Source organism: Setaria viridis, chromosome 9 (assembly GCF_005286985.2).
Source record: "Setaria viridis chromosome 9, Setaria_viridis_v4.0, whole genome shotgun sequence".
Taxonomy (NCBI): Eukaryota; Viridiplantae; Streptophyta; class Magnoliopsida; order Poales; family Poaceae; genus Setaria; species Setaria viridis.
The window spans coordinates 42,960,119-42,980,619 of NC_048271.2; the positions used below are offsets into that span (position 1 = coordinate 42,960,119).

A 20,501-nucleotide genomic window follows, 5' to 3' on the forward strand; every position below is an offset into this window, starting at 1 on the left:
TTGTAGATGTGTACAGTAGGGGTTAGGGAAACAAAGGAATATGTTGAAATATGCAATGCATACTTGGAACATTCTAAAAGATTGTGAAAATCTTAAGAGACTAACTGGATAAGATTATGGTAAGGTAAGAAAGTTCTAAAAAATTGGAGAGAATACATGAGCTATAGTTGCCATGCTTCATGGTGAAGTGTAGAATACTTTAAAACTAGATATTTTAGTATGGTAGAAATATAAGAAATTGGATAAGGATGAGGAGAATTCTAGAGTTAGGATATTTTGTATGGAAGAGTGTGGAAGTTGTTACATGGCAACACCATAATGATCATGAGCACCTATAAATAGATGTGCTCCCTTCCCTCCTAGCATACTATGGCATAGAGTGGCATGTGAGCCATAGGTGAAGAGATAGCAAGGTTGCCATGTAGTGTAGTGGTGTCATGGTAGTGTAGCCACATAAAGAGTGTAAGAGTGAGTGTTGTATAAAGTTGTGAGTAGGTGAATAAAAAATTTGAGTTCGCTTGTAGAGATTTGATCTCCCGTGTTGGTGTCGGTGTGAAGGTCTCCTCAGAGTAGTCTGGGTATAAGATCCACAGAAGAAGTGGTCTCAGACCACCTTGGTACCACTTCTAGGGAGTCGGTGTCAAGGTTTGGACGCCGATTTCTCAATAATTGGTATCAAAGCCAAGTTGGTCAGGGACCGTTATTGGAAGGAGTTTTGTGGTGAGTGCGGAGCACTCATAGTGGTCGGTGCAGTTGTTGGTAGGTGCAGGGTGCTTACATTGCTCGGTGTGGCACTGGGAGGCGCTAAGGGGAGACTCTGCCGGAGATCACAATTCGAGACTGTGAAGAAATGCTGATCCGGGACCAAGCGTAGGTGATGCTGGGTGTCAGTTGAGATGGCAGATCTCTTGAGCGCAGGAGGCATGAGGAGGCTCAATAGCCACAACTATGGCTATTGGCAGACCTACATAAAGTCCTACTTGATGGGTCAGGACCTATGGGAGGTCGTAGCAGGCACCGAAAAAACTCCTCCACCGAAGGAGAATGCGGAAGCCTTGCGAAAGTGGCGAATCAAGGCAGGCAAGGCTATGTTCATATTGAAGACGACGATCGAGGAAGATCTGGTAGAGCACATTAGAGACGCGGAGACACCAAATGAGGCTTGGGAGACATTGGCGAAGCTATTCTCGAAGAAGAATGTGGCACGATTCCAGCTCCTAGAGAAAGAGCTTGCAGGTATCTCACAAGAAACTCCGAGCATTAACAAGTACTTTACTAAGGTGAAGAATATCTGCCGGGAGTTATCTCAGCTTGACCCGGAGGAGAAGGTCAACGAAGCTCGAATGAGAAGGATCATCATCAATGGCCTAAGCCCTGAGTACAGTGGGTTTATAGCTGCAGTGAGTGGATGGCCAGTGCAACTGTTCTTGGTGGAGTTGGAGAACTTATTGGCTAATCAGGAGGCATTAGCCAAGCAGATGGGAAACATCACTTTGGAAGAGAAGGATGAAGAGGAGGCGCTCTTCTCTTCATCAGAAAGAAGGGTCCACCAAGAGGTCAAGGAGAGGCGAAGGAGTGGACAAGAGGTGATAGGAGTTGCCCAAAGAAGAGCAGCTATTTAGGGGGAGCTCAACAAGAAAGCAGTGACAAAAATGACAAGAGTTGGTCAAGAATGAGAGGAGAAGAAAAGGTGAGTGCTTCAAATGTAGCAAGAAAGGATATCTTGCACGGGACTGCTGGAGTCTATGGAGGTACTAAGAAGGAAACGTGGCTACAACAAAAGAAGTTGTCCTGAGTGGGTGGTAAGCAAAGAAGAGTGGGATGCTGAGGCAGTAGCCACAATTGAAGATGGTTGGAGCTCACTTCATGGAAGACTTGACAGAAGGTGAAACTCCATCAAATAGCATTGAAGAAGAAGAAGAGTGGGATGTAAAAGGTGGCTTCACCATGGAGGTGAGAGATCCAGATACTTCAGAAGGATTCATAGTATTTGGATATGATAATGATGAAGATTGGGAGGTTCTAAGCGACGAAGAGGAAGATATTAAAGATGAAAAGATAGAGTCTAGTCTTCATGATGATGAGGAGCCACAAGAGCATGGTGAAGATAGACATGGAGCATTGGTGATCCATGAATATTTTGAGGAGCATGATAAGATGAAATTTTTTTCGGAAGGACGTAGTTGTGAAGATCTCAGGTATGACAATATTTCACCGGCTAAAGTTATTTTGCCTTCGTACAAGGAAACATCTAGAGGATAGACAACTAGAAGGGTGAAGAAGAAAGAAGAGATGCATGGATGCATCAAGTCTGTGGGGAACCTCCAACTGAAGACAGATGCATATAAGTTGAAGGAAGAGAAGATCATGTCACGAGGGCAAGTGAAGAAGAAGATTCGTAATGGTAGAGCGTAGAAGATCCAAGGGCAGCGACACGTAATGGTTCGACCGTCCAAGATAAGATGACATTGAGGGGGAGTGTTGAAATATGCAATGCATATTTGGAACATTCTAGAAGATTGTGGAGATCTTAAGAGACTAACTTTGCCATGTATAAGGATAAGATCATGACAAGGTAGGAAGGTTCTAAAAAATTGGAGAGAATGCATGAGCCATAGTTGCCATGCTTCATGGTGAAGTGTAGAATACTCTAAAATTAGATATTTTGCATGGTAGAAATATAAGAAACTGGATAACGATGAGGAGGGTTCTAGAGTTAGGATATTTTATATGGAAGAGTATGGAAGTTGCTACATGACAACACCACAATGATCATAAGCACCTATAAATAGATGTGCTCCCCTCCCTCCTAGCCATACCATAGCATATAGTGGCATGTGAGCCATAGGTGAAGAGATGACAAGGTTGTCATGTAGTATAGTGGTGTTATGGTAGAGTAGCCACATAAAGAGTGTAAGAGTGAGTGCTGTATCAAGTTGTGAGTAGGTGAATAAAAGATTTGAGTCCCGTATAGAGAGTTGGTTTCCTGTGTTGGTGTTGGTGTGAAGGTCTCCTTAGAGTAGTGGTGTGAAGGTCTCCTCAGAGTAGTGTAGGTATAAGGTTTATAGAAGAAGTGATGTCACACCACTTTGGTGCCACTTCTGGAGAGTTGGTGTCAAGGTTTGGGCGCTGATTTCTCGACAGAACATACTTCTGCAGATTTCGCATGTAAGTATACACATTGTTCATCAGAGGATGTGATGATGTTAACACGATAATAGTAAAAGCAGCTCATACGAATCTTTTAATTTGCTCCATGCATCTAAAAATAGTACTAGCATTTAGTTTCACTTGTCTTCCGGTGACACTGAAGTTCTCAAAAAATTAGAAAAACGTATCAAATTGAATCGGACATACCTACAAGAAGATTTCTTGTGAATAGTTGGAGGCCTTCTCTGAGGAACACTGAAGGTTTGTTTGGAACGGAGGAATGCAAAACAAAGGAATGGTGGCAAACATAGGAAATGATTGTGGCCAAAGTGAGAAAACAGAGAAATGGAAAACACAGGAAAAGAAAAAACACAGGAAGTGGTGTTTGGAACAAAAGAACGAAAGTATAGGATTAGAAAATACATTAACTAAACAAAACAAAATGTACCAGCATAATACAATCGAAAAAAGAAGAATGACAGGTTGGCCAAAAGAAAATGACCAGCTCTTTTTTCTCTCTCCATCTCTCGATCTCTTCAAACTCTAATCCACAGCACAATAGTTGAGCATGCGGCTAAATGGTTGAACAGGCAAAAGCTAAAGAAGTGCCGGCCGCTACTAGTCACTTGGGTGGGCCCAAAGAGATGAAAGGCCTATTAATTAATTAAGATCAAGTACAGCATTAGTGTTTCCAAGCAATGGTAAGAACGTTTGTTAAGCGTGAGCACCAACGATTCCCTTTGCTCGGACCTTTTTTTTTTCCTACGAAAGTACAGGCAAACCTACTGTTCCTTTGGAATCTTGCTCGGCGTTTCCTGCGTTCCAAACGCCATCTGATGTCAGCGAAACCAAGGAAAGCCATTCCTCCAAAATTCCTTTGCAAAAACTGCATTCGGGGCCTGAAAGTGCAGGCTGCAAAGCGCTTGCAGACTTGAACCAGGTTTTGCAGCAGTTCGAAATTCGAGAGCTAAACACTGAACTGGAGAGAAACGATTTATTTACAAATAATTATATATAGTAAATTATTTATATATTTATAAATAATAACTGCGAAAAATTCAATTAAATTGTTGGGACCCTTCTCACAAAGAGAGGTAGCCCTCCAATAATTGGAGTATGCTGCTTATTGCAGCAGGCACACGGTATTCTTTAGCTCGATCGCTGGGACAGCAAGCTACCAGCTGCATACTGTAGTGATCACACGACTATCTGATTGATTGATATATACAGCAACATGGCTGCCTCATTCTGTCTTTCTGAAAGCAGCAGATCTTCCCCTGCCAGTTGACACCCGTCTTGCATCTTTGGATTCAGGTACCGCTCGCGTTTTGCAGCTCTGGAGCACTCAATGCCTGCAGGCTTGTGCACGGCTGGGAAAATGGTGACTGTCCAGTGCAGGACACTAACCTGAAAATATTGAGCTCTCCTGTGTTCGGAACATAGAGCATATATTTGTGTTCATATTTAGTCAATCAATTTGTACGGAGCAGAAGAGAGTCAGGTCTAACCAATTTAAGAGTCACCTACGTTCAAATTTGCAGAGATCCCAGTCTTGTACAGCAACAAAACAATGCTGTGCTGGAAGCACCAAATCTCAGCTGCTTGTGCAAGGGAAGTGGTCTTTTCAGCATAGCTTATTGTCCCTGACATTGCTGGATTGGACTAAAGATTCCTCAAATTCTAGACGAACTGAAGTTGAGCCATTGCGGATCTTCCAACCGTGCAATGCACTAATATCCATACTGATATTGTTTGATCAACAGGTTTGTATTTTTGTCTTGATTTCAAAGCACCTTCCTTGTACAACATCTAAACCTTTCCTTGTACCACAACATCTTTTCTTGAAATTTATCTTGATTTGCTGGGATCCTTCTCACAAGAAGATGGATCCCTCCAAAAATAGGCGTATGCTGCTTATTGCAGCGGGCACACGGTATTCTTTAGTAAAAGGCGAAAGAATAGTTCGCTCTGTGCCCACTGCGCAGCTGCGTGCTCTACCACGGGCGCTCCTGGCCCTCGTAAATAGCAGCGCTCCGTGCCGCCGTTTGCTCCAACAAGCAGTTCGGGACGGAAACCAACCACCCGCTCTGTGCGCTATCTCTGCTACAAATAACAAATCTGACGCTGTGGGTTTCCTGCGGCCCAGACACATTTGACGTCCAGTGGACCGCGGCCAGGCGGCCCGCTTGTTTCCCCAGCCCTCTGCAGGCATGCCGCGGCCGGCCGGCTGCAGCGTATCATTTTCCAGCGAAAGTTCAAGCGACTGCGGCCTTGCGGGAAGTTCTATGGTGCGTCTGCGGACACGGATTCAAGTCCCCAAATACCAAGCATCGTTGAATGGACCCAATAAGTTTTCTGTTGAAACGTACGAGTAAATTCCTTCTATACCATCAGAAGCTATACTTATCCCGTTCGTGCCATTGTGTATACCATTGAAAATTACACAATGCCATCAATTTTAACTTTACAACCCGTATGCCATTGCCGTCACTTTTACCGTCACGGCGTTAAAACTTTAACGCCCTTGCCATCGCCCCCAACATAAATCGATTGAGGGAAGCTAAGCTCTCTGCACCGGGCCCTCCCCGCTCATGCCGACCGCGCCGCCCCTCTCCTCGGCGCCGCCACTTCTTGCCTTTAGAGGACGTCGTGGGCAGGCTCGAGCTCCACGAAGGACCAGTCGACCGGCGGAGTTTCGCGGCGAGGGCGCCGAGCTGAGCCACAGCCAGCCGTGATCCGCGCCATGGCACTGAGCTGGAGCGCTGCGAGGGTGTTCGCGCACGCGCACGTGCACGCGTCGCCGCCAGCATTGCAGCTTTATTGTGGGAGACGGGTTGCGGGGGGGCGTGCTGGATCCGGCTTCCTGCAGCGGCGGCTACGGCGCCGCCGCGCGCCGGCTGCCACACTTCTGCGATGGGATGGATTTGGACCCTGCGTCCACGGGTTATTAGAACAAGAAACGGCAAGAACAGGAAAACAGAGCACGCCGCAGCTAGTAGAAAGGATCTACTGCTACCAACACGGACAAGATCGACGCAGACGAAAATTCAAGCCGAGCTCCTATCAGAAACCAACAGGGGCAATGAAACTACACGGAAACTACTATCCTACCCCTAAAGAACAAGAAACCGAAGCGATGCTAAAAATTCGACAGAGACTCGAAAAGGGAGAGGAGAGGAGCCTGGGATCTCAGATAGCTTTGGTTGTGAGACGGCGTCGTCCCCCTGATCGCTCGTTGGATTCGCTGGCGGCGACGGAGGACGATGAGATCGGGAGCTGAGAGCCCGAAAGGAGAGAGAACGGCACAGTCGGAGCCTCGGAGGGATTTCTTTAACGACGTAACGATAAAAGTGACGGTCGTGGCACTCACGGGATGGAACCAATGGCACTGGAGGTGTGCTCTGATTTTGGATGGCACACCAGGGATGCGTATAGCCTTCAATGGCATAAAAAGGAATTTTCTCAAAACGGATCAAAACGGATCATATGGCATGTGCAAACTGTATCAGAAGTTACAAAGTGCACAATGTTTCAGATGCCCGCAGACCGCAGTGGTAGACTAGTTGCAAGGCCGTGCTTATGGAGGCCTCTGGACTCTACAGAAATCTCCACGTGGAGTCTACACGCCAGCAACAGCATTCTGGTTACACCATCGCTGAGAGCGGCAGCGCTCAGTCACAATTCAGTATTCAGTACTATTGCACCCCCGGATTCAGTTCAAGTATGGCCGCGCAGACAAAGCACACGAAATGAATCGAGTAAACCACGTCAGCTGGGTGTATTATACTATTATTTAACCTGCTGTTGTAGCCTATCTACCCGGCGCAACCCTACACCTAACAGCCTCCCCTCAGGCAATCTTTGTATCTACTCTCCCGGTGAATGAAATACACCGTCATACAACATCTAGTTCTACAGAGCATGAACCAGAGAGCTCCTGATGGTGTTTCAGACGTGCACCCGAGCCGGCAGGGCTCGGAACTTCTTCTTTACAGATACCTTCTGAACTTTTTATGTTGTTCAGAGCTCTCTTGGCGTAGACCGTGAAGGCGACTGTGAGGACGATGGCGATGATGAAGGAGATGACGTTGTATGTTATCTCCACCGGCGTCATTTTGTAGTTGCCATACTTCATGTCAGCCAATGTACGGATTAACCGTCCGCTGCACCAAAATGTAGCTAAGATAAGCAAATAAAAAAGTACTTCCTACTCTTAATAATAAACCCTGCATCTAGGAGGAAAAATCATGCTAAGGTAATTGGAATAGTAATCTGCAATGTAGATTGATCAAGCCTAACCTGTATATGTAGATGAATGCCTCTGGTACCATTCCAGCAATTGAACCACATAGATAAGGGTTGAACTTAATTTCTGTCACAGTGACAGCATAATTAAAAATTGTATATGGGAATGGTGAGATCCTGAATAGCGCAACAACTCGAAACTGCTGGAACCAATTCCCTTCACCAGCAAGTTTTATTAGTGCTATCTGCTGAGGCCATTTCGTTAACCATACCTGCATTTTTGTAGAAAGGAAAAAATAGAAGCAGAAAAAAAAACCGAATTAGGGAACAGTCCTATAAAAAGAAAAGATCTAACTCTTAAATTAAAAATCAGAACATATGGCTGAGAAATTACATGTAGACGTTCGCGGAACAATGAGCCAATCCAATACGGTACCACCATGCCAATAGTAGTCCCGACCATTATAATCAAGAAACCCCAACCATAACCAAAGATCATTCCTGCTAACCACATAGAAGGACCAGAAGGAACTAAAATAACTGGAAAGAGAGCCAAAGATGCAACAAGAACAACAGCCAATACTGGACGCCCAAAAGCACTTGCTTCCCACTGCATGATTGGCAAAAGAACCTACAACAAACAAATAAAAACCACAAATTATATTTCACTTAAATTACATCATATCTGTGTGTCAAGTGCATAGCTTACAAAATGCTAAGAGTGTACTAGGATGTTTTTCACTTGTAGTACATGTCAGCAACTTGTTAGGACATAAATTTTGCATGATACTGTGACCAATGGGCCATGAGAGCATGTGTTTATCAATGAGTGACAGTTTCTGAATTACAAGGTTTAGGGCATATACTGATGTTACATCTCTTTGTTTTTATTCAAAACAGTATGGAAGATATTTCAGACATTTTGCATCTTGTTCATTATGATAGAATCATGATCATCTGGGGTGTCTAGGAAGCATAAGAGACATATATCCATGTAGATTTGAACTCTAGGGACCAAATTGATCGAGCATGCCAGCGTGGATCATACCAAATTTGTAATTATTCTTTAAGAGCTTGCCAAGTTGCCAGCAAGCAGATTTCAATTTATCTCTGAAACCTAATTGTTATTGTCTTAGCATTTAAGAAAGAGAAACCATAGTAACATCTGAAGGATCTGATTCATCTATCCGCTATATAGATGACAGGACCTTTCAGGTTATCTGCTATATAGATGACAGGACTTTTCAGGTTAGAGAAAAAAGAGTGCCTGCAATAGTTGTGAGAAAGAGTATCAGTGTTCACCTTCTCAAAGGCAAAGGGGACTCCCCATTTCACAAAGACGTAACCCACTATTATAAGAAGGAAGCAGCCAAGCAGAACTTTCATCCACCAAATGAAGGATCTTGACCTTGGTTGCTCAGGTAAAATTGTCGCACTGACATCAGATGTTGCATGTTGAGCTCGTGTAACCAGCCTCGCATATTCATCGTCCTTTGTGTTTTGCTCAGAATGGTCAACTGCTGCGCACGACGCCCCAGCTGAAGAACTTGGCATGTCTGTCACCATATCTTCGCCTCTGTTCATGAACCAAAGGCAACATTATGAAAATTAGTAACATGTCAAATAAGGCGTTGGAATACTTGTGCTACCAGACTAGTAGCATGTAGCATCTATCCAAGAAGCAAAACTAAGAAACCTGATATGGTACACATGATATGTAATGCACCTTGAAATCTACACCAGTATCACAATATTCACAGGTTCACAATTTTCTTAGACAATGCCAAAAGGAGGGAATGTGCTCTTTGGAAGTCAAAGGTGTATACTCTAAGAAAAACAAATACCCAGTACACTATCTGCATTCAGGTCCTCTTTATTTCAACTCACATTTAAGTATTTAACGCACATGGTGAAAAAAAGTTGAATTAACCATGTGGAAATTTCCAACTATGTGTTCTCTACATCCCAACTACATCACTGCGAACATTTGCATCTAGCAAATAGTGAACGCATCCAGCTGTTCTTGTTCATCAGTTCATCCACAGCAGTCTGAAACTAACCACCAGCTGGTGCAGTGCAACAGCCAGTGGTTCAATCGAGATATTCCGGGCGAGACCTTAAAAGAAAAAAATCAGATATGGTTGGAACATCGCTCTGTAGTTATCATAATTATGTTCCCCCAATTCGACCAAGTTTTGACTTCAACATTTTAAATTAGATCCACGCGTGGCACGTGCGCGGGTGACACCCGTGCTGACCACACGGCGCCGCGTGCCACAAACGCTCGGCGGCTCGGATGGCTGGTCGGCGGCGGCCGCCGTTGCTCCCAAGGCACCACCCACCACCATTCTTGGAAACGGAAACGACCCAGGGCGCGCAGACCAAGCGAAAGGGACATTGCCGACCAAGCGGAAGCAACAAGCTACAATATCGTCTTCCTTCCGCTTCCGCAGCGCAATCTGTAGCTGGTGATGCTAACCACTGTACGAAGCATGGCGTAAACACCGAGTTTGGGACGGATTAAACCTCCCAAGTGAGTTCTAAGAAAATCCCAAGCGAAATTTCGAGCTACACCTAAACCCCCAACTCTAAAACAACAGGAAATACCAAGCCTACCGCCCAAGCAAAATCTCCAGGGGAGAAAAAGAAAAAAGGAAAGGGTAATTTGAAGCTGACGAAGAAACGGCCTCAGCCCCGCGCGCGTACCTGGCCATCTCCCCCGCGTCGATGCTGAGCGGGAGGACGCGCGCCATGGAGGAGCAGAGATCGATCGGGAGGAGAGCCCACGGACGGAGATCAAAGCATTTGGAGCGGCGTCTCGGCTCCTTCCCCCCTTTCTTCCCTTGCTTCTGGAAGCTTTTTGCAGGCTGCAGCGGAGGGAGGGAGGGAGAGAGAGGAAGAACAAAAGCAAAAGCACACGGAAAACCAAAAGGGGGAGCAAAGGACGCTGCGGCGCGTAGAGAATGCGGAAATGACCGGAATGCCCCAATCCTTAATGGCATCTCGCCGTCTCGGAGCTTCCCGTGAAGAATTGGACGGAACTGCCCCTGCCCGCGGCCGCGGCGGACGGGAATATTCGCCGGCGCGCGGGCGTCTCTGACGCGCAGGGCCCACTCGGGGCGGAGGTCTCGGTGCCGCCGCTTTCGCTCTGCTCGGCCGGGTTCGTGGTCGTCGGATGTCGCGTGCAACGGCAGAGGAGCCGACGCGTGGATCTCAAAGCTCGTTGTCAGCCGCCCGGACGCTGTCGCGTGGGCCCGCGCCTTGTTGGGTCCAGGGTCCAGCGAGCCAGGCGGCCAGCAGCATCGAGTAGTTGATCTGACGAAGTTTGTTACCACTTGGTAGTTGTGTGTTCGTTGGTGGGTAGCTACCTCTGCTTTGCTTGCTTCAGAGGGAAGCAAGTAATCTGCGGACGTGTCTTGTGGTCGGTCAAACACTCGAGATGGATGCGGTTTCGACGAATTGCAACGATTCTTATCCGTGTTTGAAACTGAGAATTGGAAGTTCCAGAAGAGTAGAAAGTTCAGCCGAGCATTCTTTTCCAGGCAGGGTGCGGGCTGTATTTGACTCCATCTCCGTGTTGTCAAGCTGGTTATTTTCTTCCGAGAACGTCGTCACGCCTGACTGTGGCGTAGTACAGGCCTACTGGTGTCGATTGACAATTGGCATTTTGACTTTGGCAAGGATGGAGGGGTTTGAGTGTAACAGCATCTCCAAGAGAATAGCTATCCCACTCTTTAAGTTAAAATTTAGCAAGTTTGTTGGAAAAGTATGCTCTAATAGAGTTGCTATCCAGATGGCTATTCCATCCGGTTTGTCAAATACTCACCCACACTCTCAAAACTTGGCAAGTGGGTTTGGTTTGCCAAATGTAGGTCCCACACCCAAAATGGAGAGTGCAAAATGGAGTCTGTTGTAGTGTGAAATAGAGATACTGTTGGAGTGGACGGAGAGTGTAGATTTTGGAGATGAATCTAGCTATTGGAATTTGGAGGGGGGGGGCAATGGCTAGCTATTGGAATGAGCAACTCAATTTGATTAGAGAGTCAAATGGAGAGCCAAAAATGAAGAGTAACACGGGAGCATTTGTGGATACGCGCCGCTAGGTAGAAGGAGATAACATGTGGGCAAAAAGGGGAGAGAGAGGATGCGGAAGGAAGACACAGTGGAAGATAGTAGAGGTGCTAACATGTGAGCTCCATCATTACGTGGCGTCCACGTCAGTAAAATCACCACCAAAATAGCTCGATAGTCCAATATTAACGGTTTTGATAAATGGTCCAAAATTTTTGTTTTCGGAGTTTCATGCTTGAAACCAAAATGATCGATAATTGGATGGTAAAAAATGTACTTCACTCAAAACCTAAGAGTGAATTTCATTGTGGGTTTTTTAACTATTCTGAAGTCCATCAAGATCCATCAACTTTTAAAACAGTCATTTATGTCACGATCTAATTAAAGTCAGGCGGTGGATGTCCCAACGCTTTCACAATCATCAAAGGTGTCTCCACGAACCTACGGTGCCAAGTAAATTTGTTTGTTCTTCCACATCTGATATATTCAAAGATGTAAATTGTGAACAATATGTATGTGTAACATCTCAATTTTTCTTTGCATTTAAAAATATGGACCCAAATTTTTTTTTCTAAAAGTGTATACATAGAGACTCAAACCCTAGAGCCCTGCATTTGAATTATTGCATTAATAAATAATTTTCATAATCAATGTGCATCTGTTTGAGCTAACTATTCCTCCTACTCCAAGTTTATTCTAAACCATAGCCTGTACTTCAAATCCTACTCAAATTTGAAACCTAGTTAAAATTTGAACTTAAACTTCAATCTCAAATAAATAAAAAGGGACAAACACCTCTACTAGGCTGACAACCCCAAATTAGCCCACCTCCTCACCTAGCCTAGCTCGCCATCTCTCCCTCACACCCGCAACTGCCCAGCCCAACCAGGCCGGTTTGCTCGCTCGCTCAACCCAGCCCACCTGTGCAATGACATCACCCTGACGTCATCGTCTTCCACCTCCGCCTCCCATCCATCCCCCTTAGCCGTGCACGCCGCCGCCGCACTTGCTCCGCTAGCCCGACCTTCCAGCCATTCCCCCTGCCGCCTCTGGAGCGTGCCACCTCCACCCACGCCTCTGCCATCCCTTGTGCATGTCGAAGCATTCCCTCCTGCACGGGAACCCACTCCCCACTGGCACCCGCACGTGCCCCGGTGCACGCCACCATGGCACCCTCCTGCTTGATCTCCTTCTTCCCGACTGGGTACACCTCCCGGACAAGCACGCCACACGTGCCAGCATGAGGCGCATTTATTGCGCCCCTTATCTTCACCAGAGCAACTCCTCTCACCTCTCCTCGTCCTCATCCACTCCCGCCACGCGTCGCCAAGCCGCTGCCGCACCATGCCACCTGTCCCTAGCCGGATAAGCTCGGAGAGTTCCCTAAGCCTCGTCGGCAGCCCCCGCCGGGCTATAAATAGCCCACCCCATGCTCCCTTTTCTCCTCGCCCCTCCCCTCTCCACCTCTCTTGACTTTGTCAGAATAGGACCACGCCGCGCCTCTTCCACCCGCCACTACGCTCTATCCCCTAGAGCCGGGCCGGGTCGAAGACGAGGAGCTCTGCACGGTGTTAGCCTCACTCTCCGCATTGTAGCGTCGCTCCCTGTCGGTCGCTCTTCGCTAACCCGCCGCCGCCGCTGACCCCACTGCTTCTCGCCGCCAGCCAACTCTAGGCACCTTGCTACCCACTGAACCAACCCAGGTAGGACCGTTATGCTGTCCCCGCCACTACCTACCCTCCTCACCCCCTCTAATCCTCTTGCTATCCGACCGCTGCGCCGCAGGGACTTCGGCAAGCCGCTGGCACTACTTTCAGCCGGCTGCAACCCTATCTAACTACCCCACCCTGTACGGCTTGCACCCCCAAGCACCCCCGCACTCTTGCCTTGACCCCAAACCTTGCATAGGTCCCGCCCCCAATTTGCTCCGCCGCCGCTCAAGCTCCGACGAGCGCTAGGCTCGCCGCCGGTCACTACCCCCACCCACATCACCTCCTCGTAGGTCCGCCGAGTCCACCTGCACCTCTAGTGCTAGTTCTTGGCCTGGCATGAAGGTCACCTTGCCCAGAGCAGCACGCTACAGTGAGCTCCCCTGCTCTCACGGCACTCCGGCGACCCAAACCCAACAGCGCCGCCCCTTTCTCCCCATCCCTGCACCTAGTCCACATACACCGCACGCACCCCCCCCTCCGTTCCACACGCATGAGCCCATGACTCACCCCATAGCAGCCCACGCTGGGCCTGCTCCTTTCCCTTTCTCCCCATGGACATGGTGCATGTAGACCATAGACACCTGGCTCCTCGGTCCATGTCGCCGCACCAACAGTGCACAACACAGTTCATCTACGTGGACCCTGCCCTCGAGCCCACCTGTCTGTCCCTCTCTCCTCCCCCCCTCCCGTTTCTCCTACGACCACCCGTGTTCATGCACTCCAAATTTTACCTCACTATGATAAAAATTCCCAAAAATCACTCAAAAGTTCCTCAAAAATACTAGAGTCCATTTCAAACCTAACCATATCTTATTTGTCCAAATCTCACATCCATAACCTCTATAATTAAATCCTCCTCCTTTCATTAATGAAAACCCCTATATTTTATGTGGCCAAAATAGGAAAACCATCCCAAATTAATTCTAGAAAGTTCTAGGAAATTCTCTAAGCCTTCCAAACCCCAATTCTACTCTGTTAACCCATGTTTGATGTATTGCTATAATTTTTTTATTGATTGCTTATGTATAACTACAATGATGTAGAAAATGACGAGACTAGGAATGAGTTCGACGACCCGGATTATGAAGAAGAAGCTTTGAACGACCCGGACTTCGAGGAAGGCAAGTTCCACAAATCATCATCATCTTTTGATCCCAAGTTTATTAATAAAATAAACCAATATAATAACTGGTTTACTTTATAAGCTTTGCACATTTCCTCTACTTATTGCCAAGCTTAATAATTTTGAGCCCTCCTTGATATCATGAACCCAATATACAATAGGTCATATCATGATTCGCAAAATCCTAAGGAAGAGAGTGAGTACTTTTAAAATGGCATAAAAACAACTAAAGTGAGTCTAGCAACCAATTAGGGTTGGACCCGTGAGTAAGAGAATAGCCTCAACAGAGGGCCCTATCCTAAAAGCTTACTCTGGTCATATGAGGACCGGCTCATGGGAAAGTCTTTCTAGTGGACAGTACAACTGCACGTGCCAAAAAGGTACATCCTTCGGGAGTACCTAAACATGTGAGGTCTTGATTCACACCCCACCAACTGAACCTAATAAACCATCCCAAGGGGCCATGGTGGGCAACAGATAGACTGGAGTAGGACCTTCGCATAGTCCCAGGTCTGGTCGGCACGGGTCACGAGTTGAGATCCATAGGACCTGTTGACATTGTATGTCAAATCATGATGCATCTTTTCCCAGGATAGAGTCCACGAGTGGACATAGTGTGACCCCTGTTAGACTCCAGCCGTATCTATGCACGGAGTTAGGGAATGTTGTCTAGGAATAGACACAAGTGGGTACGGGTCTCGTAGGTCAGTACCACCTCCGTACAAGGTATGGGCTGATCGAACATGCGGGTAAAGTGTACACCTGTGCGCAGAGTTATAAAACTATTTGATTAGCCGAGGCTCTCGATCAAGAGCTCACATAGTTAAAGCTCCCATTGATTAGTCATAACCTGCTTTATAAAAAGAAAGAGAGACTCAGGCTTTGTCCTGAAATGTGTCTAGAAATAAGGCAAAAGCCGGCTTAGGTAATCCCTAATGGATCTTGATGCTCTTAAAATTTGGGGACTGGTAGGGAGGTAGATTTCCCTCCAGGATCAACAACTTATAAATATCTGCATTGCATTCTTTTCAAATGTTACAACCATGTACACTATGCATAAAACTAGCTTACAGGCAAACTAGCAGCTATTCCTAGAATCCTGCATGAAATAATACAACAAATGTGGGATTTGCTGAGTACCCATTGTATGGTGCTCACCCTTGCTTCCCCTTCCTTTCTTTCTTCAAAGAAAGAAGTTGCTAGTGAAGAAGGTGAGAATCTTTAGGATCTGCCATAGGAGCCAAGCCGCCTGTAGGCTTGGGACTGCTACGTAGGACTCCGCTGTATAATTAAGGTTGAGGCTACAGACACTCTTGTATCATTTAGTAGTGTGCTTTCTCTTTTACAACCTTATGTAAATTATCAATAAAAGATGTACGAAGTATGGATGTGATACTTCTTGTGTGAAATGTTCGTATCATCTACTGATCCAGGGAATGATACGAATGACATTCGGGGTCCATTTTTAGGGGTAGCCCCCACATATGTTTGTGAAAAAATGTCAATCCAAGTAGTATTTTTTGTGGGCATGATGTTATGATTTCATCAATGTAATATACTATGTACTAAATAATATATTGTTATCTATTTGATCATGATGTAAGCCCGTATCAACATACGTGAATAGACCTGGTTCTACATATATGTTCTTTTTACCCCCATCAATGAGTAGGAGACGATGAGCATTACATAGTAGTAGATATGATAATAGATAGTAATTTTAAATTCTTGATTCCTTATATGACCTAATAACGTATCAGACTTGAATACATAGCATAATACGTGAATCTATTCTTTTTACTAAAACCATTTCCGTCTGCATTTCATTTACTACTACTTTATTAGTGCTCATGCATATTATATTAATTTTTTATTTTGTAGAAACATGAAATTGCATTTGCACTAACAAATAATATTCTAATTGAAAAATGATACATAAAAGAAAATAAGTATATACAAATAACTGAGTTTGTTAGTTTAAATATTGATAATTTTCTTGCATGAACATTATTGTCGCCTCATTTTTTATTCAATATGCATATGATTATGTAGCCATTTATTATTAAATACATGAAACTTTGGAATGGTTCATAAATTCAAATAAAATTTACAAATATTGGTCATCTAAATTATTTTTGACTTGGTATTTACCATTATATTCTAACTACCATGTCAATTGCATGAGGGTATACACAATTCAAGTAGTAGTTGGTTGCTGAACTTATATTTTTGGAGCAAACAATCTCAAAATGTCAAAGAAGCAACTAAATAATCATGAAGGATGAGTTGAAAAACAAACGATAATAACAATTTTTTGTTTTAGTGCCGCCTTCAGTTATTTTGGATGTTTGTATGTAGATCTTGCTTGAGCTAGGTCATTGATTCCAAAAGTTTGCAAGTTGCTTTATAATTGTTTGAGTCATTGGTTGGTTTCAAATTACTAGTTTTTTTTTACATTTATGTGTGTGCATTTGCATTCCTGTGTCTCTTCTGCAATGTTTTCATTAGTTACTTTGTTTAAGGGCCTTTTTAGCAGAGAAGAGCCAAATCGAACTAAAATATCTCTTTAGTAGAGAATGATTGGATTACTCTAAATATCTTTTATGTATGACCATTCTCTACTTAAAAGATATTTGAATCAATTTTCCTCGTCATATAGCAATCTCTGATCAAAGAGAACAATACCTATTTTAGAATATTTCTAAATGTTTTCTTGCTTTGGACTAACGAAATAATCATATTTCTACCTAAGTATAATCTTTTTGTCAGTAAGGATTGCACCGGAGTACCTTATACTTCTAATGTGCTATAAGACCATTGAGCTTTTTTCTTATTTGGTAAATTCAATGCGTTCTATTTTATGATTTTTTAAATAATACTTTTTATTTAAAAATATAGAAATAGTTGGTAAATCTTAAAAAAAATGTAGAGTTTAGATGTCAATTATCCAACTGATACTCGAGTTGATATAGTCACCTTTTGGATAATGGATACCATCGCGGCATCGCCGATCTCAATCCACTTGCCAAGGCATGTGTTCGATGGACATATGTAAAAAAAGTCACCTCATTTCATATGACATCGGGTGAAGATGTTTTCTGTATGACAACTGTAGCTCTCAACGTGATATACAGATTAGGTATAAAAAGTTTTAAATATCTAGAATATTAAATCTCATTTTTTATCATCTAACGGGTTTTTAGATAAAAAATTTCATATTAATGTTGTACACTCCTTAAATATTTATAGAATAAATCATCTTTGTTATCATATGAAAAAGGTGTAGTTTCATTACAACCACATTAAAGTCGGCTTCTAATGGACCGACGTGCTTCTTCTAATCTTGCAATTTAACAAACCTGAGTGTTGTTTTGGTGACTTTGTACTAAAATAATACACGTGCCACTGTCCGTAATAGGACTACACCTAGGGATGCAAATTACAAATATTTGGGTCATTAGGTCGACCTAAAATTAAAATAATACACGTGCCACTATCCAGAATAGGACTACACCTAGGGATGCAAGTTACAAATATTTTGGGTCATTAGGTCAACCTAAAATGTTATCTGTTGGACTTGCATTTTGGGTCATTAGGATATTGCACATGACAAAAATATGGAGTTTCAGCTAGTCCATAGCTGAGACCACAATTCAAACGTATCCTTCTCTTGAGCTGAATGACCTCCAGCAAGTCTTCGTCACGGCATCGAGTTCCATGGAATTCTCAGCTGCACACAGCCGCGTAGAGTTCACTCTACAGTTTCTGATCCATGGGTTGAGGCCCTCTACGGACCTGCACTATCGTGCCACACCACCCCAACAAGCCACCCAATTCCCGGTTATGTTGCAGCAGACAATTTGGGCGCACCCCAAGAGCACGGATGAGTCAACATGGCTGTTCAGGCTCTTGACACAGCACTGCCAGTCGCCGAAGACACCAACTAGCATCCTCAATTTACACCGCATATGCCTTTATATATCTATGGAAATGGGAGTGCACAAAAGTCCACCGGTAATGGTAAATCCGTGACTGCTGCAATAAGGAAGAGTATGGCGCGGTAGCTGGCGTGTTTTATGTAGTAGTCATCATGCGATATTTCTTCGGATGTCCAAACTCATCCGAAGGTGACCAGTTTCTTGCTATTTTAATCGGTAGCAAGCTGCATGTACGCTACACACAAGATACGATTGACATGTCCAAGCTGCATGTACGCTACACACAGTTTTCGTGGAAACTAAAGACTACACTCCAAACAACAGTTTTATTTGCTAATGTTCCGACGATAGGCTTGTGACTAACGGCAGGTGAGGATCATCGGGCTCCTTTGAACGGACATCCCTAACAAGAGTTTTATCTCCTAATGTTCCAACAATAGGCCTGTGACTAATGTCGATGCTTAGGCCGGAACTAGTTTGTGTGCCATATCTAGAAATCTGCTGACACCAAAAGGAATGACACCCGAACGAATGCCCATATAATGTATCACTTTATGTGGTAGTTGCGTTTGGTTGTGGTATGAATTGAAATATTGTTATTGAAAAATGAGCCACGCCAATAACTGGAACACTTACTATCTCGTATTTGATAATTGTGAAGGTTAAAATAAACATCTTTTGACAAAAAAATTTCTAGAGTCAGCATGACACCGAACTAGATGATTTCGGGGGTGTTTGGATAGCAGGTGCTAAATTTTAGCACCTGTCACATCGGATGTTTGGACACTAATTAGGAGTATTAAACATAGTCTATTTACAAAACTAATTGCACAACCCCTAGGCTAAATCGCGAGACGAATCTATTAAGCCTAATTAATCCATCATTAGCGAATGGTTACTGTAGCACCACATTATCAAATCATGGACTAATTAGGCTTAATAGATTCATCTCGCGATTTAGCCTAGGGGTTGTGCAATTAGTTTTGTAATTAGGCTATGTTTAATACTCCTAATTAGTGTCCAAACATCCGATGTGACATGTGCTAAAATTTAGCACATGCCTCCCAAACACCCCCTTCCTTGTTGTTGCGTTGATGTAGCCAACAGCGTTATCACGCGGGACAACAAATTAATTTAGTCATGTCGTGTGATATGAGCCTTGCCTATGAACCAGTTGCTTTAGTCGGCCATGATCCTTATCTTTGTACTCCAAAGAAACAAATCTCCTAACTACCTGGCTAATGTTGAACAGTTAAACCACACATCTCTGTTTCAAGATATCAGGTGGTTATTACAGGGCACCATACCAGAACTGGCCCAAGTACTTGTGCAATCCTGCCAGCAGGAAAACACGCGTAGCCCCAACAAGGCACCCAATTCTTCGTGACTCCACATATGACAGTTTCAGGTGGTGGATCCTCTAACGAATTAGACGATATGTGGAACAAGACTACCGGTCACGGCCGACATCGACTAGCATCCTGTTGCATCCCACACCCATATGATCCAAGCATGGTGCCGAGCATGATCATCTAATAATAACTTGATGGATTGATTTCCTTCGCAACCAAAGTCCTCAATTTAAATGGCTCCATGATTAGGTCTATTGTGTAAAATAGAGAAGTGAGCCACATTGACTATGTATCATATCGTGCGATGCATTTGAAAGCTAGTGGATGCCTTTATATAAGCACAATAGTTGACAATGCGAAGGAACAACGGTAGTAAATGGATCACTTCATGTCATTAATTTCTTTGTGGTGCTGTCAAAGTCCTCTAAAGGTGACCTTTTCTAGCTATTTTAGTTAAAATTTGAGTGCAAATGTTCTCATTTTTTTTTCCAGAACAGCTTGTTTTTAGCTTCCGAGCAAGATGGGGGGTCTAGGAAAGGGAATTTCTAGGTCCCGCACATAATCTTTCAACATTGGGTACGCTTTTTTCTTAATAAGTTATGAACCTCAGCTTTGTACTCCAAATAAATATTTCTTGAGACTACTGGACAAATCCATCATTTTAATGCGACATTTATTTGTTTGGACAAATATGATAGTTACTTTGTACTGCACGACAACCAAGCTGATCATGTTTATCACCAAAATGCTCTACTGATGTCCCCAAGGCCCATGATACAACCCACCGAAATCATAGCTACATGGATTTTCGAGTGGGTGTCTTTCATTGTAGGGCTACTGCTACTGAGGTAGTAAGGATTCAGGATTACAGAATATGTAAGACGTGTATAGGGTAGGATTTGCACAACAG

The 20,501-nt window shown here is 44.3% G+C and overlaps 2 protein-coding genes and 1 non-coding gene across 3 annotated transcripts; 1 reads left to right on the forward strand and 2 right to left on the reverse strand.

Moving 5' to 3' along the window:
- Positions 1–923: 923 nt before the first annotated feature.
- LOC140221215 (uncharacterized) lies at positions 924–1,622 on the forward strand. Its single transcript, XM_072290531.1, has one exon. It carries the CDS (start codon positions 924–926, stop codon positions 1,620–1,622), a length of 699 nt encoding a protein of 232 aa, XP_072146632.1.
- Positions 1,623–5,016: 3,394 nt separating this feature from the next.
- On the reverse strand, positions 5,017–5,137 carry LOC117841210 (U5 spliceosomal RNA). The gene has a single exon (XR_004637234.1). It is a non-coding gene; the product is annotated as a U5 spliceosomal RNA (small nuclear RNA).
- Positions 5,138–6,900: 1,763 nt separating this feature from the next.
- LOC117841085 (uncharacterized) lies at positions 6,901–10,328 on the reverse strand. The gene is made up of 5 exons (XM_034721657.2): positions 10,102–10,328; positions 8,698–8,971; positions 7,790–8,026; positions 7,450–7,667; positions 6,901–7,313 (listed from the first exon to the last, which is right to left on the reverse strand). The coding sequence occupies exons 1-5, from the start codon at positions 10,146–10,148 to the stop codon at positions 7,046–7,048; spliced, it is 1,044 nt and encodes a 347-aa protein (XP_034577548.1). The 5' UTR covers positions 10,149–10,328; the 3' UTR covers positions 6,901–7,045.
- Positions 10,329–20,501: the final 10,173 nt, after the last annotated feature.